General features: G+C 43.5%; 1 protein-coding gene across 1 annotated transcript in view; it reads right to left on the bottom strand.

Annotated features, from left to right (window-relative positions):
* pou6f2 (POU class 6 homeobox 2) overlaps nt 1-27481 on the bottom strand; it is a 688493-nt gene that overhangs the window by 40401 nt on the left and 620611 nt on the right. The window contains exons 7-8 of the mRNA XM_072239558.1: nt 13399-13608; nt 849-1017 (exon numbers count right to left, since the gene is read on the bottom strand). Coding sequence (XP_072095659.1) covers nt 849-1017; nt 13399-13608 — 379 coding nt within the window. The remainder of the gene's footprint in view (nt 1-848; nt 1018-13398; nt 13609-27481) is intronic.

Here is a 27481-nt window from a genome sequence, read left to right as displayed (position 1 = left end):
CTAATTAGCATGTTTATTTCGGCTTTTTTCTTAAAGATGTGCTGTGTGCCTCCTGGCTACCGCTGTACCCCTGCATGCTTCGTGGATCGGTATCAGTTCGCTGCCCGGAGGGTGGGGGCCACTGCACCACCCAAACTCCGATGACTCAGTCTAACACACCACCATCAGTGTGCTCTGCGCTGTCTTCCCGATTCCATAAGTGATACTACATTGTACATACATTATTTCTACTTTATATCGGCTGTGTATTTTTACGAGTTATTTGATATGATTTGGCAGCTTAAAGTTTACTGGAGAGAGTGTTTTTGCCAACAGCACTTGCGTGAGATTTTCTGCCAATAGCGCTTGCGCTGTGTTGTTGCCGAGAGCGCTTGTGTGAGATTTTCGCTACGGAGAACAGTGCAGCAATGATTGTGGAAAAGTATTTCTACTTTATATAGGCTGTGTATTTATCATATGATTCCTGGTTTTACTATATGTTACTGTTATTTTAGGTTTTATGTGTTATTTGGCATGATTTGGTAGGTTATTTTTGGGTCTGCGAGCGCTCACAAAATTTTCCCATATGAATAAATGGTAATTGCTTCTTCACTTTACGACATTCCGGCTTACGAACTGTTTCATAGGAACGCTCTACCTTCGGATGGCGGGGGAAACCTGTATATAGTATCCGTTCTCTGATATTGAATGTACTTTGAAACTTTGAACTGAGCTGGCCTTGACAGAACTCTAGAAAGAAACTACAGACCAAAGATTCTGTGCCAGATGCATTTTTAAACCCATCAGAGTGCTTGTCTGAGAACAAAGGAGGTGGGCGGAAAACGTTGCGGAGAGAAGCCCCTACTTACTGCTCACTAACTGTCCGACACTCAGAGCTGAAGATGAACAGGACGAAGAGGAGGAAGAGCAGGCCTGACGCACCGGGCTTTGTGCGAGGGAGGACTGCCCATGTGCCATGTGCAGAAGGTTAGCCTGCGACACTGCGTGGCCTACCTGCGGGTGCTGTGGCTGCGGTGGCTGCGGGGAAAGAGAACACACAAACATACGGCCAAAGGTTAGAATACACTCACTTGTTCAGAAAAGCAATTATCAGTACTCACACGTTTTCACATAAACCAGATCTAATGCTTCAAAGAATAGAATCATAGAGCACGACAGCACAGAAACAGGCCCTTCAGCCCATCTCGTCCAAGCTGAACTGTTAATCGGCCTGCACCCAGACCATAGACCTCCATACCCCTCCCAACCATACTCCTATCCAAATGTTTCTTAAATGTTGAAATTGAACCACTTCCACCACATTTTGAGAGAACTTTCCCTTAAACATTTCACTTTTCACCCTTAACCCATGAACTCTTATTCTAGTCTCACCCGCCCTCAGTGGGTGCAAACCTTCCTGCATTTACCCTCTCCATGCCCCTCATAATTTTGTACACCTCCATCAAACCTCCCTTTTGGCTATACATTTAAACAATATTTTCGAAACAGGATGTGAATTCAGAAATCAGAGGTGCAAAGCCCTCGTGCAGGATTCCCTACAGGTTAACTTGAGGTTGTGTTGGTGGCAGGGAATGTTAGCATTCATTTCAGGAGGACTAGAATATGTGATGCCGAGGTTTTATAAGGCATTAGTCAGACCACAATTGAAGAGCTCCCACTATCTATTAAATGCTCCTAATGGCATGCATCTTAAATAGTCTCTACCAAGGATCATTGGAGACCCGAGTCACCCCAACCACAAACTGTTCCAGCTGCTAACATCTGGGAAACGGTACCGCAGCATAAAAGCCAGGACCAACAGGCTCCGGGACAGCTTCTTCCACCAGGCCATCAGACTGCTTAATTCATGCTGACACAACTGTATTTCTATGTTATATTGGCTGTCCTGTTGTACATAATATTTATTATAAATTAATATAATTGCACATTTGAACGGAGACGTAACATGAAGATTGTTACTCCTCGTGTATATGAAGGATGTAAGGATAAAGTCAATTCAATTCAATTCAGCCAAGTCCAGCTCCTGGCCTTTACATGTGGCTCAGCTATCGTGCCTGGTGGAACTGTTCCTACGGGCAGGAGGAAGGGAAAGGGCGAATTACTGGCACCTTAAAATCAGTCGCTTTGGGCAGAGGGGGGTTTGTCAGCAGTGGTTGGCAGCTTACCTAGGAGAAGTAAAACTCTGATCTCAAACCTCCGCTACCTTGTGGTTGTACCCACTCATGCAGGAAACTTCAGGAGTAACCCCAAGAAAAAATCCGGAGCTGGAGTCCCTAAGGCAGTCCTGTGTTGAGTTCAACGCTGACTGGCAACTCCTGCGATGCCACTGGTACCGAACTGTATCGGTCTCTGCCGTTTCTTTGGGTTCATCAGCTGTGCGGAGAGGGAGAGTCTACTACACAGGCAACAGCTTGCTCTCCATATTCTACTCTCCTGGTTTACCTACTGGCTGGCATATCGATACAGTTGGGATTTTTGACCTTGACCAATGAAGGCCTCAACTTAGAAAGGATGAGCTGGCACTGGCGAGGGTCCAGAGGCTCACAAAAGTGATCCAGGAATGAAATGGTTAATGTATGAGGAGCGTTTGATGGCCCTGGAGTTTAGAAAAATGAGGGGGGTATCTCTTTGAAACCTATGGAATGTTGAAGACATAGATAGATTGAATAGCAGAGTAGGCTCAATGGACAATGAACTGATTATGCTCCCTTTGTCCTATGGTTTTAAGGTCTAAATGTCAACCGAGGGTGCCAATGAAGTAAAAGATCCCGTGGCAACAGTTAAAAAAGTGCAGACAATTCTCCCAATATTTTTCTTCCACTAACACCACCAACAAAAACAGGTCATAAACACTTGAAAGGAGGGGCACCAGACAGAGGGTATAGGCAGGCGAGGCAAGAGAAGGGGCGAGAAGGGAGCCAGGGTGGGGAATGGAAAAGGAACGAAGGGGAGGGGGTGAAATTACTGGAAGCTGGAAAAATTCAGTGTTGATACCCTCAGGTTGGAGGCCACCAAGACGGAATTAAGATGTTGCGCTCCTCCTGCCTCAGATTGGCCTCACCATGGAAGTAGAGGAAGCCATGGACTGACATGTCGGAATAGAAATGGGGACTGGAATTAAAAATGTAGACCACTGGGAAATCTATGGAGTGCAATGAACAGTTGATATTTCAGGCCGAGACCCTTCATCAGGACTCTTGGCCAGAAACGTTTAAGTTCAAGTTGACGTTGACCGTGCACTTCCCTCCACAGATGCTGCCTGACCTGCTGAACTCCTCCAGGGTTTTGTGTGTGTTGTTCAAGATTTCTGGCATCTGCAGAACCTCTTGTGTCCAGGGTGACAATGAACTGTAATTAACTTGGCTCCATGTTAATGGTATTAGTAATGATCTGGGAAGTGTGGATTGGGACAGGTGTTTTCTGGCAGTAGTGTACTTGGTAAGTGGGAGGCCTTCAAAAGCAAGATTTTGAGAGTACATACAGTAGCTTGTATATGCCTGAAGAATAAAATGTAAAGATAACAAGTGTAGGGGATGTTGGTTTTCAAGAGATATTGAAGCCCTGGTTAAGAGAAAAAAAGAGGTGCATAGCAGGTAGGAACAAACGAGGTGTTTATGGGGTATAAGAAATGCAAGGGAACACTTAATAAAGAAATCAAGAGGGCTAAAAGAAGGCATGAAGTTGCTCTAGCAGACAAAGTGAAGGAGAATCCTAAGGGGTTCAACAGATTTGTTAAGAGCAAAAGGATTTCTAGATTTACTAGAATGTTACCTGGGTTTCATCTCCTAAGTTACAGAGAAAGGTTGAACAAGTTGGGTCTTTATTCTTTGGAGCGTAGAAGGTAGAGGTGGGACTTGATAGAGGTATTTAAAATTATGAGGGGGATAGATAGAGCTGACGTGGATAGACTTTTTCCATTGAGAGTGGGGGAGATTCAAACAAGAGGACCTGAGTTGAGATTTAAAGGGTAAAAGTTTAGGGGTAACATGAGGGGGAACTTCTTTACTCAGAGAGTGGTAGCTGTGTGAAATGAGCTTCCAGCAGAAGTGGTTGAGGTAGGTTCGATGTTGTCATTTAAAGTTAAATTGGATAGCTATATGGACAGGAAAGGAATGGAGGGTTATGGGCTGAGTGCAGGTCGGTGGGACTAGGTGAGAGTAAGAGTTCAGCACGGACTAGAAGGGCCGAGATGGCCTGTTTCCGTGCTGTAATTGTTATATGGTTATATGGTTTATATGATTGCTGGAGATAAAATTGGTCCTCTGGAAGACTAGAGTGGTAATCTGTGTGTGGAGCCAAGGCAGATGGGGGAGATCTTAAATTATTTTTTTGCATCTGTATTTACTCAGAATGTGGACACAGAATCTATTGAAGTGAAACAAAGCGGCATCGACTTCATGGACCCTGTACAGATTACAGAAGAGGAGATGTTTGCTATCTTGAGGCAAATCAGGGTGGATAAATCCCCAGGACCTGACAAGGTGCTCCCTCAGACCTCACGGGAGGCAAGTGCATAACTTGCCAGGGCCCGAGCAGTGATATTTAAAACACCCTTAGCGACAGGGGAGGTAGCAGAGGATTGAAGTGTAGGCAATATTGTTCTGCTGTTTCAAAAAGGCACTAAACAGACACCAGGAAATTATCAGCTGGTGAGTCAGTTGTGGGAAAGTTATTGGAAGATATTCTAAGGGACTGGATATATAAGTATTTGAATAGACATGGACTGATTAAGGATAGTCAGTGTGGCTTTGTGCATGGCTGGTCATGTCTAACCAATCTTATAGAGTTTTTTGAGGAAGTTACTAGGAAAGTGGATGAAGGCAAGGCAGTGGATGTTGTCTACATGGACTTTAGCAAGGCATTTGACAAGGTCTCACATGGGAAGTTGGTCAGAAATGTTCAGTCGCTCGGCATTCAGGATGAGGTAGCAAATTGGATTAGACATTGGCTTTGTGGGAGAAGCCAGAGAGCGATAATAGATGGTTGCCTCTCTGACTGGAGGCTTGTGACTAGTGGAGTGCCGCAGGGATCGGTGCTGGGTCCTTTGATGTTTGTCATCAATATCAATGATCCAGATGATAGTGTGGTTAACTGGATCAGCAAATTTGCAATGACACAACCAGATTAGGGGTGCAGTAGACAGCGAGGAATTCTACCATGGCTTGCAGAGGGATCTGCATCAGCTGGGAAAATGGGCTGAAAAATGACAGATGGAATTTAATGCTGACAAGTGTGAGGTTTTGCACTTTGGTCGGCCCAACCAGGGTAGGTCTTACACAGTGAACAGTAGGGCACTAGGGAGTGGGGTAGAACAAAAGAATCTGGGAGGTCCAGAATTCGTTGAAAGAGGCGTCACAGGTAGATAGTGTCATAAAGAAAGTTTTTGGCACATTGGCCTTCATTAATCAAAGTATTAAGTACAGGAGATGGGATGTTATGTTGAAGTTGTATAAGACATTGATGAGGCCCAATTTAGAGTATTATGTGCAGCTTTGGTCACCTACCTAAAGAAAAGGTGTAAATACGGTTGGAAGAATACAGAAAAATGTACAAGGATGTTGCCGGGTCTGGGGGACCTGAGTTATAAGGAAAAACTGAATAGGTTAAGACCTTATTCCTTGGAATATAGATGACTGAGGAGAGATAGAGGTATACAAAGTTATGAGTGGTATAGATACAGTAAATACAAGCAGGCTTTTTCTACTGAGGTTGGGTGGAACAACAACCAGAGGTCATAGGTTAAGGGTGAAAGGTGAAAAGTTTAAGGGGAACATGAGGGGAAACTTCTTCATTCAGAGGGTGGTGAGTTTGTTGTGAAATGTCGAGGAATTTGTTGTTTTGAGGCAAGAGTACAGTGCGATACATTATAATTTACAGTAAGAAATACAAAAATAAGCCAACATCATCATCATTTTGTGCCATGTCATATGACGTAGATGATCATGGTGATTATGATTGTCCTTGGCAAATTTTTCTGCAGAGGTGACTTGCCATTGCCAGCGTCTTTACAAGACGGGTGACCCCCAATCATTATCAATACTCCTCAGAGATTGTCTGCCTGGCATCAGTGGTCGCATAACCAGGACTTGTGATCTGCACCAGCTGCTCATACGACCATCCACCACCTGCTTCCGTGGCTCTATGTGACCCTGATCGAAAAGACTAAGCAGGTGCTACATCTTGTCCAAGGGTGACCTGCAGGCCAGCGGAAGGAAGGAGCACCTTACACCTCCTTTGGTAGAGACGTATTTCCACCCCACCACCCAAAAGAAAGGTAAGTAGTGCAAAAGGAGTGGATAACCTGATATCGTACATTATGTGCTCTCTGAGGGGCACTTTGATCCTTCCTTCCTTCTGGCATTAGATACTCAGTTCATTGGACAAAGGTTGCAGACTCAAGCCAAAAATTAAGAGGGCATGGAATTCACATCCTTCCCTGCTTGTTCAGTCTGCCTTTCCAATGAATGAGGTTCAATCTGCCTTTCTTCTGAATGAACCCACTCTCTCCTGCCATTCTCCTGTCACTCCCAAAGTTCAAAGTTCAAATATTCTCCCTTCACTCCCAAACTTCAAAGTTCAGAGTATCCAAGTATGTATATGTCACAATATACAACCCTGAGATTCATTTTCTTGTGGGCATACACAGTAAACACAAGTAACACAATAGAATCAATGAAAGACCGTACCGAACAGGCCGGGCAAACAACCAATGTGGAAGAAAAACACAACGATCTGTGCAATTACAAAAGAGAATGAATAAATAATTAAACAAATGAATGAATGAATAAATAAGTATCAGTAACATGAGATGAAGACCCTTGAAAGTGAGTCCACAGGTTGGGAGAACAGTTCAGAGATGTGGCAAGTAAAGTTCAGTGAAGTTATTCCCTCTGGTTTAAGAGCCTGATGGTTGAGCGGTAATAACTTTTCCTGAAACTGGTAGTGAGGGTCCTGAGGCTAGTGCAGTGAATCTGATCTATATGGATTTTAGTAAGGCGTTTGACAAGGTTCCACACGGTAGGCTTATTCAGAAAGTCAGAAGGCATGGGATCCAGGGAAGTTTGGCCAGGTGGATTCAGAATTGGCTTGCCTGCAGAAGGCAGAGGGTTGTGGTGGAGGGAGTACATTCAGATTGGAGGATTGTGACTAGTGGTGTCCCACAAGGATCTGTTCTGGGACCTCTACTTTTCGTGATTTTTATTAATGACCTGGATGTGGAGGTAGAAGGGTGGGTTGGCAAGTTTGCAGATGACACAAAGGTTGGTGGTGTTGCAGATAGTGTAGAGGATTGTCGAAGATTGCAGAGAGACATTGACAGGATGCAGAAGTGGGCTGAGAAGTGGCAGATGGAGTTCAACCCGGAGAAGTGTGAGGTGGTAACACTTTGAAAGGACAAACTCCGAGGCAGAGTACAAAGTAAATGGCAGGATACTTGGTAGTGTGGAGCAGCAGAGGGATCTGGGGTATATGTCCACAGATCCCTGAAAGTTGCCTCACAGGTAGATAGGGTAGTTAAGAAAGCTTATGGGGTGTTAGCTTTCATAAGTCAAGGGGTAGAGTTTAAGAGTCGCAATGTAATGATGCAGCTCTGTAAAACTCTGGTTAGGCCACACTTGGAGTACTGTGTCCAGTTCTGGTCGCCTCACTATAGGAAGAATGTGGAAGCATTGGAAAGGGTATAGAGGAGACTTACCAGGATGCTGCCTGGTTTAGAGAGTATGCATTATGATCAGAGATTAAGGGAGCTAGGGCTTTACTCATTGGAGAGAAGGAGGATGAGAGGAGACATGATAGGGGTGTACAAGATAATAAGAGGAATAGATAGAGTGGATAGCTAGCGCCTCTTCCCCAGGGCACCACTGCTCAATACAAGAGGACATGGCTTTAAGGTAAGGGGTGGGAAGTTCAAGGGGGATATTAGAGGAAGGTTTTTTACTCAGAGAGTGGTTGGTGTGTGGAATGCACTGCCTGAGTCAGTGGTGGAGGCAGATACACTAGTGAAGTTTAGAGACTACTAGACAGGTATATGGAGGAATTTAAAGTGGGGGGTTATATGGGAGGCAGGGTTTGAGGGTCGGCACAACATTGTGGGCCGAAGGACCTGTAATGTGCTGTACTGTAATGTGCTGTACTGCGTCATACTAGAGTGGTGGGTGAATGTTGCCAAAATGGTGGTAGAGGCAGATATCTTAGGGACATTTAAGGGACTCTGACAGGCACATGGATGAAAGTAAAATGGAGGGAAAAGTTTGATTGATTCTAGAGTAGGTTAAAAGACTGAGACAACCTTGTGGGCCAAAAGCACCCACCACTCTCTGTGTAAAGAACCTAACTCTGACATCCCACTTATACTTTCCCCCATCGCCTTAAAATCATACCCCTCTCATATTAACCATTTTTGCCCTGAGAAAAGTCCTTGCCCGAACTGTGCTGCAATTTCCTATGCTCTGTGTTGTATATTCTTTGGTCCAGACAGCCAGCTCTCTGCTTGGGGTTTCTCTTCCCAGAGATGCAGACTGACCTGCTGGGCATTTCCAGCATCTTCTGCTCTGTTTTAGAACATAAGGGCGGTAGTGTGGAGATACGTCTGTACCAAAGGAGGTGTAAGGCGCTTCTTCCCTCTGCTAGCCTGCAGGTCACCCTTGGGCAAGGTGTAGACCCCCCGATCAGGGTCACGTGAAGCCATGGAAGCAGGTGGTGAATGATCGTATGAGCAGCTGGTGCTTATCACAAGTCCTGGTTATGTGACCACTGACACCAGGCAGACAATCTCTGAAGAGTATTGATAATGGTTGGGGCCATCCATCTTGTAAAGACACTGCCCTGAAGAAGGCAATGGCAAACCACTTCTGTAGAAAAATTTGCCAAGAACCATCATGATTATGAAAAGAGCAAGATTGCCTGCCTCATTTGGCGTGGCAGATAACTTTGGGAAAAGGACTGTGACTGTCCACCTTATTCATGTCCCTCATGATGTTACAAACTTCTAAAAGGTCAGCCCTCAGAATCCTCCAACCCCAGGGAAAACAGTCCTAGCCTACCTGTGTAAGTCAAATCTTCCTGTCCCACCATCTTTTCTTTTCTGTACTCTCTTTGGCTTAATCCTATCGTACGGTGACTAGAAATACACACAATATTCCAGCTGTGGTCTCAGCAATATCAGCAACATGACGTCCCAGACTTATACTCAATGCAACCTCTGTCATCACTTTGTCCGCTTGTGTCACCTGACTGTACATAGATATACAATCAAATGAAGCAATGTTTCTGTGGACCACGGTGCACCCACAAAACAGATATCACACACAGCACATACACCAAAACATTGCCACAAATAAGTTAATAAAATATAATTAAAGTGAAGGTAGTGAGCAGCGCAGTAAACTGCACAGTAAATTTAAGCTAATTTAGCAGGGGGATGGGAAACTGAGGGAGAGGGCTGAGGATGGGGTGGTCGGTATACAAGCAGAGGCAGTGTGTGGTGAGACTGTCAGGAAGGACAGGCAGGTGATAGGGGATAACTGCCGTCAGTGGGATGAGTTGCAGTGTAACAGGGGGACTGCAAGGGTGGCGGACACAGACTGAAGGTGTTATATTTGAATGCACACAGTATACGGAATTAGGTGGATTATCTTGTAGTGCATTTGGAGGTTGGCAGCTGTGACATTGTGGGCATCACTGAGTCTTGGCTGAAAGAAGATTATCATTGGGAGTTTAACATCCAAAGATACACATTGTATTGAAAGGACAGGCAGGTAGGCAGATGAGGTAGCGTGGCTCTGTTGGGAAAAAAAATGAAATCAAATCCTTAGAAAGAGGTGACATAGGAACAGAAGATGTGGAATTGTTGTGGGAAGATTTGAGGAACTGCAAGGGTATGAAGACCCTGATAGGAATTATATAATTATACATAGGCATCCAAAAAGAGGCCAGGATTTGGGCTACAAATTACCAATGGAGGTAGAAAATGCATTCCAAAAGGGAAATGTTATTATTGTCATAGGGGATTTCAATATGCAGGTGGATTGTGAAAATCAGGTTGGTGCTGGATCCCTAAAGAGGGAAATTGTAGAATGCCTACAAGATGGCTTTTTAGAGTAGCTTATGGTTGAGCCCATCAGTTACTTTTGATTGGGTCGGATTTGTAATGGACCGGATTTGTTTAGGGAGCTTAAGGTAAAGGAACCCTTAGGAGACAGTGATGATAATATGATAGAATTCTCCCTGCAATTTGAGACGGAGAAGCTAATGTCAGATGCATCGTTATTACTGTGGAGTAAAGTGAATGTCAGATTACAGAGACATGAGAGAGGTGCTGGTCAAAATTGATTGGAAGGGGACTCTAGCAGCAATGACAGCAGAATGGCAATGGCGGGAGTTTCTGGGAGCAATTTGGAAGGCGCAGGATAGACACATCCCAAAGAAGAAGTATTCTAGACGCAGGATGAAACAATTGTGGCTGACAAGAGAAGTCAAAGCCAACATAAAAGCAAAAGAGAGGGCATATAATAGAGCAAAAACTAGTCAGGTTAGAGGATTGGGAAACTCTTTAATTTTTAAAAATCTGTTTATTTATGTATTTATTTATTTATTGCTCAGCATAACAAAACTTTCAATTTCGAGATACATTTACATTTCTTCCCCTCACAGATATCAGCTATCAGAACACTTCCATCAAAGTATAGACATCACCACAACATCCTATACAGAAGCCCTTATTAGTATAGCAGACAGGTTTACATCTACATACTGCAGAAAAGGTTGCCATGTTTTATGAAAACTATTTGTTTTTGAGTATACCATACATCAAAAAGTCCAAAGGAATGTATTCCATGATTAATTTACGCCAACCGAAAAGTCCAGGGGCCTTATCGGATATCCAACAAAGTAAAATGTTCTTCCTCACACAAAAAGTCAGGATGTTAAAAAGTTTTTTCTGATGTGCATTAATAATATGACTGCTGGGTAAGCCTAAGAGAAAAGACACTGGGTCCAGTTCAAGCTCCATCTTCAGAATTTTTTCCATTTCACCCAAAATAACACCCCAGTATGCCTGAAGTTTGGGACAAGTCCAAAAACAGTAGGTGAAAGTTCCAGTATTTACTTTACATTTGGAACACATTGGAGAAACCCCTGTCTTAAATTTCAAGAGATGATCTGGAGTCAGATGGGCTCTATGCAGAATTTTGAGTTGCAATGCTTTAGTTCTATTACAAATTGAAATTTTCTTAGCACTATCACAGATGTCTTCCCATGTTTCAGCTGTAATTTTTACTCCCAGCTCTTCCTCCCAGATCCTTCCCAGCTGCTCAGCCTCTCCACAAGAACATTCCCTCAGGATGCTGTAAAAAGTACTGATGGAGACTTCACCCTTAGAACAAAACACCCTGTTTTCTATATCAGAACTATAGAAATCAGTTAACAATGATGTTTTTTTCTGTAAAAAAAACAAAAGGCAACTAAAAAGCCAAAAGGAACAAAAAGATGAAATTTGAAGGTAAGCTAGCTAATGATATCAAAGAAGGTACCAATATTTTTTTCAGATATATGAAGAGTTAAATAGAGGTGAGAGTAGATATTGGACTGCTGGAAAATGACGCTGGAGAGGTAGTAATGGGGGACAGGGAAATGGCAGGTGAACTGAATAAGTATTTTGCATCAGTCTTCACTGTGGAAGACACCAGTAGTGTGGTGGAAGTTCAAGAGTGTCAGGGGCAGAAGTGAGTGGAGTTGCTTTTACTCGGAAGAAGGTGCTTTATGAAGCTGAAAGGTCTGAAGATAGATGGGTCACCTGGACCAGATGGACTATACCTGAGAGTTCTGAAAGAGGTAGCTAGAGAGATTGTGAAGGCATTTGTAATGATCCTTCAAGAATCACAGGATTTTGGCATGGTTCCTGAGGACTGGAAAATTGCAAATGTCAATTCACTGTTCAAGAAGGGAGGGAGGGAGGCAGAAGAAAGGAAATTATAGGCCACTTAGCCTGACCTCAGTGGCTGGGAAGACATTGGAGTCCATTGTTAAGGATGAGGTTTCGGGGTACTTAGAGGCACATGCTAAAATCAGCCAAAATCAGCATGGTTCCCTCAAGGGAAAACCTTTCTGGACAAATCTGTTGGAGTTCTTTGAGAAAATAACAAGCAGGATGGACAAAGGAGAGTCAGTAGATGTTGTTTACTTGGATTTTCAAAAGGCCTTTGACAAGGTGCCATATATGAGGCTGCATAACAAGCTACGAGCCCATGGTATTACAGTAAAGATTCTAGGATAGATTTTTCTCCCCATTTAGAAAATAGTCAATGCCTTAAGGGAAATAGGTCGAAAAATAGGTAGGAAACAGGGGATGCTTGTGCAGATCAATGAAGCCTTTGAGTAAATACGTCCACTTCAAAAAACACTTGTGATACTTTAATGACATTTGTGACCTATACATCACATTTCCTGCTCCCAGAGTCGTATTGTTTGTTCTGAGACACCTGCTTTCACCCCCAGGTTAGTGGCGTTATTAGTTTTGCTAGTAGGGTTTTTATTTAGAGGTTATTATGGTTAGTTTGGTTTCCATGGATGTCCAATTATAAAACTATAATTATAAAATTATAAAATTATAAAACACTAGCTTGCATAGTATCTTGGATATCTTCAAGGAGAGATGCCTCAAAAAGGCGGATTCCATCGTTGAGGACCCCCATAACGCAGGACTTCTCATTGCTACCATCAGGAAGAAGGTACAGAAGCCTGAATCAATGATTCAGGAACAGCTTCTTCCCCTCTGCCACCTGATTTCTGAATGGACATTGAACCCATAAACACTACCTCACCACTTTTTTATTTCTAATTTTGCACTACTTGTTTAATTTCTCTCTCTCTCTCTCTCTCTGTATATATATATATATATATATATATATACTGTAATTCAGTTTATTTCTTTATTATTATGTATTGCAAGGTACTGCAAGGTCATGACATATGCTGGTGACACTAACCCTAATTCTGATTCTGATTCTGAGCAGTTCCACAATGGTGTATCCCTCAATTCCATGAGCTAATTCATCAGATTTTTGAAAAATTAAATGATAAACACGAGAGATTCTGCAGATAAATCCAGAGTAACACACACAAAATGCAGGAGGATTTCAGCAAGTCAGGCAGCATCTATGGACAGAAATAAAGAGTCACAGTTTCTGGCTGAGACCTGCCGTGTTCCTGAATTCTTTTGATCCCACTTCTTCTGGCATTTGTGTGTGTTACAATGAAGGTACAATTTTTAATCTGCCCTCTATTTTTTTAAAATTTTTAATCTGTACCTTAACCCTTGCCTCCTTCCACTTTTTTCTCCTTGGGTATCGCTCCTGGCAAGGTAAATGAACACTGACGGAATAGGAAGAGGTAAATATTTACCTGCTGGCTTGGCTTGATGGGTGACAGTGTAATTCCTTGTGTGTTGATTACTGGCAGGATCTGATTTCCAATCACCGTGGCAATGATCTGACCTTGGGCATTAGTCAGAAGCTGAGGGGTAATTGGTTGCACTTGGATGCCTTGAGTTCCACCTGCATTTTGATTGGATGGCACTGTAGGGTTCGACATTAAAGGGATTGTCCCAATTATCTACAATGAGAGAAAAAAAGAATATATTGAAAAACATCAGCAAGGAATTCAATGTGATTTTCTCCACTAGCCTTCCTGTTGAAATATTTAACAGTATTGAGTACACTGAACAATATGTTATAAATTCAGTTGCCACTGTCTTAGCTAACTCTTGTTTCTAATAAAGTGGCCACTGGGAGCATGTTCATGGTCTTCTGCTGCTGTAGCCCATCCACTTCAAGGTTCCGTGTGTTGTGTGATCAGAGATGCTCTTCTGCACACCACTGCTGTACAAAGTTCAAAGTAATTTTATTATCAAAGTGCATATACAACCCTGAGATTAATTTTTTATGTGGTTATTTGAGTTACTGTCACCTTCTTGTCAACCTGAACCAGTCTGGCCATTCTCTTCTGACCTTTCTCAGTAACAAGGCAGAACTGCTGCTCACTGGATGGTTTTTGACTTTCACTCCATTCTCTGTAAACTCTAGAGACAGTTGTGCGTGAAAATAGGGTAAATGACGACGGGCTTTTCCACTGTGGTTGGGTGAGACGAAGGTTAAGACCATAAGACACAGGAGCAGAATTAGGCCATTTGGCCCATCGAGTCTGCTCCACCATCTCATCATGGCCGATCCATTTCCTCTTTCAGCCCCAACCTTTCGCCTACCCCCATATCCCTTTATGCCCTGTTCAATCAAAGATGTCTGCCTTAAATAAACATAAAGACTTGGCCTCAACAGCTGCCTGTGGCAATGAATTTCATAGATTCACTACTCTCTGGCTAAAGAAACTCCTCCTCATCTCTGTTCTAAAAGGGCACCCCTCTATTCTGAGGCTGTGTCCTCTGGTCTTAGACACTCCCACCATAAGAAACATCCTCTCAACATCTACTCTAGGCCTTTCAACTATTTAATAGGTTTCAATGAGGTCACCCCTCATTCTTCTGAATGATATCGAATATGGGCCCAGAGCCATTAAACCCTTTTCATATGACAAGCCGTTTAATCCTGGATTAATTAAGGTTGGAAGGTGAACTGTCTAAGAGGAACATGAGATGGAACTGCTTCACAGACAGGGTGGTGAGAGTGTGGAATGAGCTGCCAGCACAAGTGGTGAATACGGGTTTGATTTCAACATTTAAGGGACATTTGCATCGGTAAATAGATGGAAGAGGAATGGAGGGCGATGGTCTGGGTGCAGTACCATGGGAGGAGGCAGAGTTATTAATGGAATTTCCTGTATGTTAGTGAATAGGGCTTACAGGCCTATGTGTGAATTTCCTCAGTAAGATGGCTGTGGAGTCTAGGTCATTGGGTATATTCAATGTGGAAGTTAATAAGTTCTTAATTAATAAGGGTGTTGAAGGTTATGAGGAGAAGGCAGGACAATGGGGTTGACGGATAATAAATCAGCCACGATAGAACACAGAACATAGAACATAGAATAGTACAGCACAGTACAGGCCCTTCGGCCCACAATGTTGTGCCGACTCTCAAACCCTGCCTCCCATATAAGCCCCCACCTTAAATTCCTCCATATACCTGTCTAGTAGTCTCTTAAACTTCACTAGTGTATCTGCCTCCACCACTGACTCAGGCAGTGCATTCCACACACCAACCACTCTCTGAGTAAAAAACCTTCCTCTAATATCCCCCTTGAACTTCCCACCCCTTACTTTAAAGCCATGTCCTCTTGTATTGAGCAGTGGTGCCCTGGGGAAGAGGTGTTGGCTATCCACTCTATCTATTCCCCTTAATATCATGTATACCTCTATCATGTCTCCTCTCATCATCCTTCTCTCCAAAGAGTAAAGCCCTAGCTCCCTTAATCTCTGATCATAATGCATACTCTCTAAATCAGGCAGCATCCTGGTAAATCTCCTCTGTACCCTTTCCAATGCTTCCACATCCTTCCTCATCCTTCCTATAGTGAGGTGACCAGAACTGGACACAGTACTCCAAGTGTGGCCTACCAGAGTTAGATAGAGCTGCATCATTACATCGCGACTCTTAAACTCTATCCCTTGACTTATGAAAGCTAACACCCCATAAGCTTTCTTAACTACCCTATCCACCTGTGAGGCAACTTTCAGGGATCTGTGGACATGTACCCTGAGATCCCTCTGCTCCTCCACACTACCAAGCATCCTGCCATTTACTTTGTACTCTACCTTGGAGCTTGTCTTGCTGGATGGCATGCCGGAACAGATTTGATGGACTGAATGGCCTAATTCTGCTCCTTTGTCCTAAGTCTTTAGATGCACACAACTCCGGACTAAAAATAAAGAGATTAGCTTTATTTCTCACGAGTACATCAAAACATAGAGTGAAACGCATTACTTCCATCAACAACCAACAGATTTCAAGGATGTTGCCGCTTCTGGAGGACCCGAGTTATAAGGAAAGATTGAATATGTCAGGGCTTTATTCCTTGGAATGTAGTAGGTTGGGAGGCATACAAAATCATGAGGGGTATAGATCAGATAAATGCAACCGGCTTTTTCCACTGAGGTTGTGTGGGACTACAACTTGAAGTCATGGGTTTATGGTGAAAGGTGAAAAGTTTAAGGGGAACATGAGTGGAAACTTCTTCACTCAGAGGGTGGTGAGAATGTGGAACGAGCTGCCAGCACAAGTGGTACATGCGAGCTTGATTTCAACATTTAAGTGAACTTCAGATAGGTACATGGATGGTAGAGGCATGGAGGGCGATGGTCCCAGTGCAGGTTGATGGGGGTAGGCAGTTTAAATGGGCCAAAGGGCCTGATTCTGTGCTGTACTTTTCTACGGCTCTATGTGCTGGAGGCAGCCTGCTTGCGGTGCCCACATTGCTTGCCGACAACTTACTAACCCTAACCCTAACCCGTATATCTTTGGAATGCGGGAGGAAACCAGAGCACGTGGAGGAAACCCACGTGGTCACAGGAAAAACGTGCAGCCTCCTTACAGGTAGCGCCCGGACTTGAACCCCGATCACTGACGCTGGTGCAGTCACGTGTTGCACTGATTGTGCTGCCCGGAATGGAATGCTGTGTTCTAGAAAGACTGGTTATGGACAAAAATCCCTTTTCAATCGTGAATTCTAATCTGCACCTCCGATTCTTGTTTTCATTCATAGTAGGTGTAGTGCTCTCGTGCAGTGTGTTGAAACTCTGACTAAACACCAAGTTAAACCGGAGCCAATGAAGACAGAGTCGTAGTAAGGTTAACCATTTACTGTTCACTCTTCCACATTAACATCGTATGGTGAAAAGACATTGCTTCTATAATATTTCTTTGTAGGTAGAAACGGAGCTCTTCACGATCATGCCACACGCATGGCACCCACCTTCACACCTTCTCCGAACCGGGGGTTACACATAAGATGCTGCGAAACCGGAGGTGACGTCATCACATGCCGCGATATACCATAGACAATGAATTTACCTTCGTTGTACTGTAATTTAATTATCAACCTTTAACTTTAACTAGAAAATAGTTGCAAACAAATCATTTAAAATGTAGTCCCAACAAAGTCAGATAAATGCCTTAAAGGCAACACAGTAGGTTTAATATTTAGTCATGCTTAAAGACTTGTTCTACTATAGTATCTCAGTAAAAGAAAAAGAAACAAACCTGCAAAATAAAGATTTAAGAGAAAAGCGACATTATTTATTTATTTTATCAAGAAACGGTGAGGAGTAGGCTTTTCTGTCCCCTTGAGCCTCGCCCAGCAATCCCCAAATTTAATCCTCATCATGGGACAATTTATAAACTCCAATTAACAAACCAACTCATATGTCTTTGGACAGCAGGAGTAGACTGGAGCACCCGGAGGAAACCCACGCAGTCACAGGTAGAACGTACAAACTCCTTACAGGTACTGGTGGGAATTGAACGTGGGTCTCCTGTACTGTAAAGCATTGTGCTAGCCACTATGCTACTGTGCTGCCCAAAACTGCAATTAATGTACTTTTATATATAATAACAAATTTAATTTTATAAATAATTATATGAAACTGAAGTCTGGAAGTAGTACATTGTAAACATATTTGAATATATATGTATTCTTCACTCTAATACACAACCTATGGACTCACTTTCAAGGACTCTTCGCTCTATTATGAATATTGGTTCAGCATGGATTAGATGGGCCAAAGGGACTGTTTCTATGCTGTAGTGGTCTAAGACTCTATGCTTCTGTGACTGTATAAACTCATGTTCTCAGTATTTATGTATTTATTATTACCAAAAGACATAAGAGAAAATTAGGCCATTCAGCCCATCAAGTCTGCTCTGCCATTCCATCATGATTGATCCATTTCCCTCTCAAACGCATTCTCTTGCCTTCTCCTTCTTATATTTCATGCCCCGATGAATCAAGAACATATCAATATCGGCCTTAAATGCACCCTGTTTTTGTATTTGTGCAAATTGTCTTCTTTCGCACATTAGTTGTTTCTCAGTCTCTCTGTGTAGCTATTATATTTTTTGTTCTACTGCCAATGCCTGCAAGAAAATAAACCTCAAGTGTATGGTGATGAATATGGATTTTGATAATAAATTTACTTCGAACCTTAACCAATGAAGGCAAAGGGTCTCTTATTATCACAATGTATTTCATAAACTGCAAAATCTGAAAATATGGGGCAGGGTAGTGGAGGATTGAAGCATATGATATTGAAAAGGCTTGCTGAGGGAAGGATTGAAGCTCAATACTGTGGAGGGTAGTGGAGGATTGAAGCATATGATATTGAAAAGGCTTGCTGAGGGAAGGATTGAAGCTCAAAAAGGCTTGAAGCTCAATACTGTACTCTGACGATGAGAGATGGGAGCATGTGTATGTGTGCCTTTATTTTTCTGCTGATGCCTGCGACCAGTTTTATGACCTGATTATGTCGGGGAGTCTCAGCGGCTGAGATACTGCACAGGCAAGTGCTTCCCATCAAGCCCCGTTCCCGAGTAATGACTTGTACAGCCACAGGCTTGCTGCAAAGCCGAGAGTCCATCAAACCTCATTAGTTAGCACCAGAGTCCCTTGTAGACAAATAAACATTATCTCATCAGAACAATGAGGAAGCCCCAAAGCACTGAGCATTCCTTAATTCAATCAACCGATCTACTTGCCTAATATTGTAGTCTGCAGGTTGAAACATACACTCTGTGGCCACTTTGGGGGCGGCGCAGTAGCATAGAGGTTAGCGTGAGGTACAGGTAATCCGGGTTCAATTCCCGTAAGGAGTTTCTACGTTCTCCCCGTGACTGCGTAAGGAGTTAGTACGCTCTCCCCGTGACCGCGCAAGCTTCTTCTGTGTGCTCCAGTTTCCTTCCACAGTCCAAAGTCATACAGGTTGGTAAGTCAATTGGTCATTGCGAGTTGTCCTGTGATTAGGCTAGGGTTAAATTGGGAGATGGCTGGACAGCGTGAGTCGAAGGGCTGGAAAGGCAAATTCCGTGCTGTATATCAACAAATTAATAAATCCTGTACCTAACAAAGTGGCCTCTGCATGTACGTTCGAGGTCTTCTGCTGCCGTAGCTCGTGAACTTTAAGGTTCAAGGTATGCGTTCAGAGATGCTCATCTGCACACCACTCTTGTAATGCATGGTTATTTGAGTTACTGCTTGAAGCAGTCTGGCCATCCTCCCCTGACCCCTCCGTTTTCCACTCACTGGATGTTTTTTTTGTTTTTCCGCACTATTCTCTGTAAACGCTAGAGACTGTTGAGTGTGAAAATCCCAGAAAATCAGCAGATTCTGAGATACTCAAATCACTCCCAAATGGCACCAACAGTCATTTCATGGTCAAAGTCACTTGGATCATATGTGTTCCCCATTCTGATATTTGATCTGATAACACCTGAACCTCTTGACCATGTCTGCATGCTTTTATGCATTGAGTTGCTGCTACATGATTGGCTCATTGGATATTGTGTTAATGAGCAGGTGTACAGCTGTACCTAATAAAGTGGCCACTGAGCTTATCTTCATGAATCTGGTTAATGTAAACATTTGATTGATAACTCATTTAATTCTGCATACAAAGTGCATTTTAAATCAGGAGCTGCTTGTTAAACAAGGCATGGTTACAAATGGAAAGGAGCTTCTTGGCAGCCTTAACCTAACATTAGCAGTTAATCTATGGGAAACCTTTGATAAGATCTTACAAGGCTTCACTGCACAGTGGCGATAATGGCCCAGCTTTTTATCTTAATACACCTTCTGTTGCTTATTGTCTTTACACTTCAAAGTATCAGGCAATAAAGCATCGAACACCTCACTCAAACAGTGTCACTTTTCATAACACGGGACACAATAAGTTTAATAGTACTTTTAAGCTGTTATCTACATGAAAATGACATCCTAAACGCTGCAAGCATTAACCCTAAGGGCAGTGAAAATTTTAGCAAGGGAAGCTTATTATTGTTCGGAGGATTTAAAGAGACGAGGGATAAAACAGGAAATAATGACACGGTTGGTGTTTTTTTCTTTATAAGTTTGAAATGAAAGAGAAGATTGGCTGCTTGTTTGTAGGGTTGTTCGCTGAGCCTGGTGGTTAGGTCACAAACATTTTGTCACCAATCGACGTGGCATCATGAGTGCGCAATTGAGTGTTCGTGTTTACTGTATATTGGTCTGAGTCGTTCCGAATGGATGACTGTTGCTCTGGCCCCCGGCCAACTGGATAACTGAGTGTTCTCCACTGGCCCGTATCCCTAGTTATCAGTTGTGAGTGCTGGCTTCTTGGGACCCAATTTACAGTTCTTCAAACATGAGAAAAGGTGAGGTTGGAGGAGCAACCCCTTATATTCTGTCTGGGTAGCCTCTGGCCTAATGGAATGAGCACCGATTTCTCAAACTTCCAGTAATAGCCCCCACCCCTCGTTCACCATTGCTCATTCTTGTTTCCCTCTCACACCCTCTCTTCTTATAACACACATCAAAGTTGCTGGTGAACGCAGCAGGGCAGGCAGCATCTCTAGGAAGAGGTACAGTCGACGTTTCAGGCCGAGACCCTTCGTCAGGACCAACGTTTCAGGCCGAGACCCTTCGTCAGGACTGACGTTTCAGGCCAAGACCCTTCATCAGGACTCGGCCTGAAACGTCGACTGTACCTCTTCCTAGAGATGCTGCCTGGCCTGCTGCCTTTTCCAGCTCTTTATCTCTTTCACTGATCAACTTCGGAACTCTCTACTTCAACCCCTCCCCCTCTCCCGGTTTCGCCTGCCACCTTCTACTTCTTCCTCCGCTCCCCCCACCTTCTTAGCTGTGCTCCTCCACCTTCCTTTCCAGTCCTGATGAAGGATCTCAGTCTGTGTACTTTTTTCCATGGACGCTGCCTGGCCTGCTGAATTCCTCCAGCACTTTGTGTTTGCATTGCTTCCAGTTCGTCATAAGTATTACCTGTGCGGGCAGCATCTGTGGTAACGATTGCTATTCAATGACCAATTGCCAAATCTGATGATACCATTGTAGTCACTGGGATCTACCCAGTCCATAAGACTATGAGATTTAAGTCCGTGATCATAAACCTGATTCTGAATCAGATTCAGATTCTGATTCTGTCCTGAGCAGTAAACAGTCTCCTAAATATTTTGTTTGATGGCTCTGGGCCTCTACTCCTTGGAATTCAGAAGAACAAGGGGTGACCTTGCTGAAAGGCCTGATAGAGTGGATGTAGAGAGGATGCTTCCTGTGGTAGCAGCATCGAGGATTAGAGGCACAGCCTCAGAATAGAGGGGTGTCCTTTTAGAATGGAGATGAGGAGAAATTTCTTTCGCCAGCGAGTGGCGAATCTGTGGAATTTGTTGACACAGGCGGCTGTGGAGGCCAGGTCTCTGGGTATATTTAAAGCAGAGGTTGATAGGTTCTTGATTAGTCAGGGCATGAAGGGATACGGGGAGAAGGCAGGAGATTGGGGCTGAGAGGGAAAATGGATCAGCCATGATGAAATGATGGAGTAGACTCGATGGGCCAAATGACCTAATTCTGCTCTTATGGTGTGCACAGACATGCCAGAATGGGAATGGGGAGTAGAATTGAAATGGTTGGTCAAGGTGAATTACACGCCATTTCACACACTCACTCACATACACAGTATGTGCAACCACTAAATCAATCACACAAACTATCGATCACACGCTGTTAACCAATCCACCATCCAACCCCACTGTCTCCTTTTCTACATAAACCCCACCTTCTCACCACTATTGGCATCCTCCTCCCTCCCAGCCTCTTATAAGCTGCATGATATCAGCAAACTTACAAACAAAAGACAGTGGACAGGTTGCTCAATATCCTTCATCAAGTCCACTTGGATTAAAACAAGGGAGTACGTATTAAATTAAATACAGACATATACAAGATCTCCCATAATTTTCATATCACTCAACCTGCATAAACTAAAATTTGCAACATTCTATCGCATAATCGAAAGATAAAAAGTAAATTAATAAAGTCTACCAGTGCATGTTTGAAAGCTGCCATGCAGAATGAGATTCCAACTGTATTAGATCACAGTTGCCAGGGACAATATTTCTCCTGGGCCTGGGCCTTGCAGAGCTGCATAGATGTAGGACCAAAGGGCACAGCCTTAGAATAGAAGGATGTCCCTTTAGAACAGAGATGTGGAGGAATTTCTTTAGCCAGAGGGTGGTAAATCTGTGAATCTGTGTTCTTATGAAGAACTGGAAGCAATGCAAACACAAAGTGCTGGAGGAATTCAGCAGGCCAGGCAGCGTCAATGGAAAAAAGAACAAAGTAAATGTTATTATCAAGGTACATATATGTCACCATATACAACCCTGAGGCTCATTTTCTTGTGAGCATACTCAATAAATCCATAGAATAATAACTATAACAGAATCAATGAAAACAACCCAACTATGGTGTTCAACCAGAGAGTGCAGAAGTCAACAAACTCCATAAGTACAAAATGGAAAACTAATAATGATAATGATAAATAAATAAACAATAAATATCAAAAACATGAGACAAAGAGTCCTTGAAATTGAGTTCAGTGGTTGTGGGGACATTTCAATAATATGGCAAGTGAAGTTGAGTGAAGTTATCCCCTTTGGTTCAAGAGCCAGATGGTTGAGGGGTGATAACTGTTCCTGAACCTGGTGGTGTGAGTCCTAAGGCTCCTGTACCTTCTTCCTGATGGCAGCAGTGAGAAGAGAGCATGACGTGGGTGGTGGAGGTTGTATAGAGGTTCTTGTTTAGTAAGGCATCAAAGGTTATGGGGAGAAGGCAGAAGAATGGGGTTGGGAGGGATAATGAACCAGTCAATGGCGGTGCAGACTTGATGGGCTGAATGGCCTAATTCCACTCCTATGTCTTATGGTCTTCTCTCAGACAGGATCACCCTCAATTTCAGAATAATTGCAAACTGTTTCTGTTGATAATGCCATATGTGGCATTGTGAAAAATCAAGAAAACTACTTTTGGCCAAGTGGTGAACCTCTTATTTTCGGTAACCACAGCTTCTAAGCTCACTGTGGGACAGGCTGGGTGAGTGGACAGATGCATGGCAGATGCAGTTTAATGTGGATAAATGTGAGGTTATCCACTTTGGTGGTAAGAACAGGAAGGCAGATTATTATCTAAATGGAGTCAAGTTAGGAAAAGGGGAAGCACGACGAGATCTAGGTGTTCCTGTACATCAGTCACTGAAAGTAAGCATGCAGGTACAGCAGGCAGTGAAGAAAGCTAATGGCATGCTGGCCTTCATAACAAGGGGAATTGAGTATAAGAGCAAAGAGGTCCTTCTGCAGCTGTACAGGGCCCTGGTGAGACCACACCTGGAGTACTGTGTGCAGTTTTGGTCTCCAAATTTGAAGAAGGACATTCTTGCTCTTGAGGGAGTGCAGCGTAGGTTCACAAGGTTAATTCCCAGGATGGTGGGACTGTCATATGTTGAAAGATTGGAGCGACTGGGCTTGTATACTCTGGAATTTAGAAGGCTGAGAGGGGATCTTATTGAAACATATAAGATTATTAAGGGATTGGACACACTGGAGGCAGGAAGCATGTTCTCGCTGATGGGTGAATGCATAGCTCCCAGCAGGGACCCGGAATCTCAAGGGCTTATCCCACCCTCTGTCCACCAGTAGGTACCAGGTCAAGGTCATAATCAAAATACATTTATGATCGAAGTACATACTGGTCACCATAATGGTGTGGAGTGACAGAGGCGCTGAACAGTGACTCCTTCGAGCTCATCTGCGGAAACAGCTTGATTTCTACCTTTGACGTCTCTCTTTTACCTTTTCAGAGTGGGTGGGGTTCTGTTACAGACCCCGACCTGGAATTACACTCAAACTTCAGTCGTGGGACCCACTACCGAGGGCTGACCACCGGGCGCTTTTCAAAATCCCAAGGATGCGGCCTAGAAGACGAGCACGCCTTGGGGGTTTTGAGGCCTTGCAGCCCTGGGGACGGGCTGATTCTAAGCCAGAACCACTGACTGAAACGTTGCGGGAGAGAACAGAATATTGAGAACAATGGATCAGCTGCCAGAGGCTCTGTACTCGGTGAATTGTTCTCTTTTTTTCTTTCTTTCTCTCTCTCTCTCTCTCTCTCTCACACACACACACACACACACACACACACACACACACACATTGGTGGGGGTGCTTATTGCTGATTCTTGAGTTGGAGAACTTGGAAAGAAGCACTGCAACAGACTTTATCATTGCAAATCAGCAAGTTGTTTTGTTATGTCTCCCCCCTTGCTGTGAAAGTGTGACACCTCTCTCTCCCTTTATTAGGGAGGGAGGGAGAGAGAGACTGTGGTATGTCGAATTATCGGGTGAACAGTTAGCTTTTGTTGTTCTGCAGATCATGGTCTTTCTTGGGGCTTGCGATTGTGCGCTTAGTGGGTAGAGGTGCTGATGCTTTAATTGTAGAAGTAAGTGGGGGAGGGGGAGGGAGAGGGTCCTTGCTTTGCTGCTGCTTGTGCATGGGAGGGGGGAGTAGGGGGCTTTGGGGTGCTAAAGTTTTTACTGTCACTCATTCTTTGGGGGCACTCTTCTGTTTTCCTGGATGTTGGCGTAGAACAAGAATTTCAGGATGAATATTAGACCACAAGACCATAAGATATAAGAACAGAAACAGGCCATTCGGCCCATTGAGTCTGTTCCGCCATTCATTCATGAGCTGATCCACTTCATCCAGTCATCCTCACTCCCCTGCTTTCACCCCATACCCTTTGATGCCTTGCATTGCATACATTTCTCTGATATTAAATGGAACTATTGAGTTGTGGAATCAGTTCAGTGTTGGGGCGAGAGAAGTTGAGTGAGCTTATTCCCTCTGGTTACAGGGGAAGATGAGAAATATGAAGCAGTGGTCCCAGCTCATCATTTATATCCCTATCTCCGAGCTGAGTCGAGTGACCTAAGCAGACTCGATGAGCTGAATGGCCTAATTCTGCTCCAGTGTCTTATGGACATTATTCCCTTAGACTAGAAGGGATTCAAAGGTTCAATGGTACAGTTAATATCAGAGAATGTATACAGCATACAACCTGAACTTCTTACTCTTCACAAGCATCTATGAAACATGAAACCCAATAGAATGAATGACAGAACATCCCCTCTTATCAAAGCCAAAGTCAAGGTCAAATGTATTGCCATATGCACCAGCACGTGCAATGTCAACTTACTTGCGGTAGTATCACAGGGAGATATTGCTGTGAGCCTGCTGAGTTATAGCCCAAATGCAACCCAAGTAATCTTGACCACTGCTGGTCTGATGTTTTTAATCCAAGGTTCTTTCAGAAGTCAGGAAGGATGCGCAAACTTGTTGCTTCACAATCATTTTATTAAGTATTAATATAACAAAGAAAATTGGAAAACAAACAGTAACAGCAACAGAAAGCAGAACAAAAACTAACAGATGGCGTTGCCTCGTGGTCAGCAGTTACGCTAACAAACCAGACCACTTAGAGACTAAGCACGGGGGGGGGGTGGATTTGATCTTGTATGACACGCTATCCAATCCAATAATGAAGCTCTAAAGGCGAAGAATACTTTTGATCTTTTATTAATAAACTAGTAAAACAAACAATCTTGAAATGATAAAAACTAATGAAACTAAAACTAGCGATATAACAAAATAAACAATCTCAGCACAATGAACATACTTAAACCAAGTGTTCTTGAATGTATTCAAGAATATTCAAATATATTGAAGCGATTTTAAATGTAACTATGCAGTCTTAAGCTGTCAACAAAAAGAAAATCACCCCCTTGTGCACTCCCTTCGCTCTACCCAAACGAAACTGACCCCAAACACAAAGCGCAAATAAATAACTCAACTCTTCACGTCTGCCACACCCCAACCCACGTGACTAACTACCATAATGAACATAATAAACTCCTAACACAAAATACGGTACAGATAGAAAATAGATACATGGCTTCTACAGATAAGTAAGATTCCATTCAGATTTGCAGATAAGAGTCAGCAATAATCAGAAATCCCCTATTCAAATAAAGCAGCACCAGAGAAGCTTCCAGAGCTTTCCAAAATCATACAAGTGAGGCCATAGGACATAGAAGCAGAATTAAGCCATTCAGCCCATCAAGTCTGCTCTGCCATTTCATCAGGGCTGGTCCATTTTCCCTCTCAACCCCGTTCTCCTGCCTTCTCCCTATAAACACTTGGGCACACTGCATATAATACTGTGGCCACTAGGGAGCATAATAAACTGTTACATGTATATAAAAACTATTTAAGATACAAGCAGATAATTCATTGTTAAACTGCAAAGAAAATAACAATTAAACAGTCTAATCTAAGAATTAAACAGTTGGATCCAACGGCATACTTCAATCATTAAAATCAATGTAATACATCTTGGGGTCCACATCCACAGATCCCTCAAAGCTGCAGTGTAAGTTGATAGGGTGGTTAAGAATGCATATGATGCGTTGGCTGGTATTAATTGGGGGATTGAGTTCAAGAGCCAAGAGGTGACGTTGCAGCTCTATAAAACTCTGGTCAGACTGCACTTGGCATATTGTGTTCAGTTCTGGTTTAAGATGATGCTGGTAAATTTCAGCGGCTTCTGACTGGTGGCCGATGAAATAAGGAAAGAAAATTAAATACTTTATTAATCACCCTTCTTCTGGCGATGAACCACTGCAAGCAATAGTTTGCAACTTCCCTTTTGGACTTGGAGGCAACTCGATGTGGCAGAACTGAGCCGAGGTGATGTAGTGGGCCCGTTGCCGAGAGTGAGGGAGACTCGAAGTTGGGTTGATTTAAGTGCTGGGACGAATTGGAAGGGTCAAGTACAGCCTGGATCGAGGCGGAGGGTCCAGGCCCCAAGGTGTACTGAAGCGACTGAACCCAATGTTTGGGCGATGATCTCGGCAGTGGGCCAGATTGAGAACCCCGAGGTGTTGGGATTGAGGAGAGGAAAGGGCCAGTTTAGTTTGCTGCTCTTCGCTCTGCACTGTCTGGACAGACTCTCTTCGTGGACTTCAGTTCAGATCGCTATTTGCCTGCGTTTATTGTTTGCACGATTAGTTTTTTCCTGCACATCAGTTGTCTGATGGTCTTTTTTTATGGGTTCTTTCGGGTTTCCTTGTTCCGCGGCTGCCTGTTAGGACAGCGGTCCCCAACCACTGGGCCGTAAAGCATGTGCTACCGGGCCATGAGGAAACAATATGAGTCAGCTGCACCTTTCCTCATTCCCTGTCACGCACTGTTGAACTTGAACATAAGGTTGCCAACTGTCCCGTATTTGCCGGGACATCCCGTATATTGGGCTAAATTGGTTTGTCCCGTATTTCCCCCGCTAAGGTAGAGCGTTCCTATGAAACCTTTCGTGCCGAAATGGCGTGAAGCCATTAATTACCATTAATTTATATGGGAAAAATTTTTCAGCTTTCCCAGACCAAAA

This window comes from Mobula birostris, chromosome 1 (genome assembly GCF_030028105.1).
Source record: "Mobula birostris isolate sMobBir1 chromosome 1, sMobBir1.hap1, whole genome shotgun sequence".
In the NCBI taxonomy this organism is placed as follows: domain Eukaryota; kingdom Metazoa; phylum Chordata; class Chondrichthyes; order Myliobatiformes; family Myliobatidae; genus Mobula; species Mobula birostris.
Note: the sequence above shows the minus strand (reverse complement) of the source record. Positions and strands in the feature narration are given on the sequence as shown.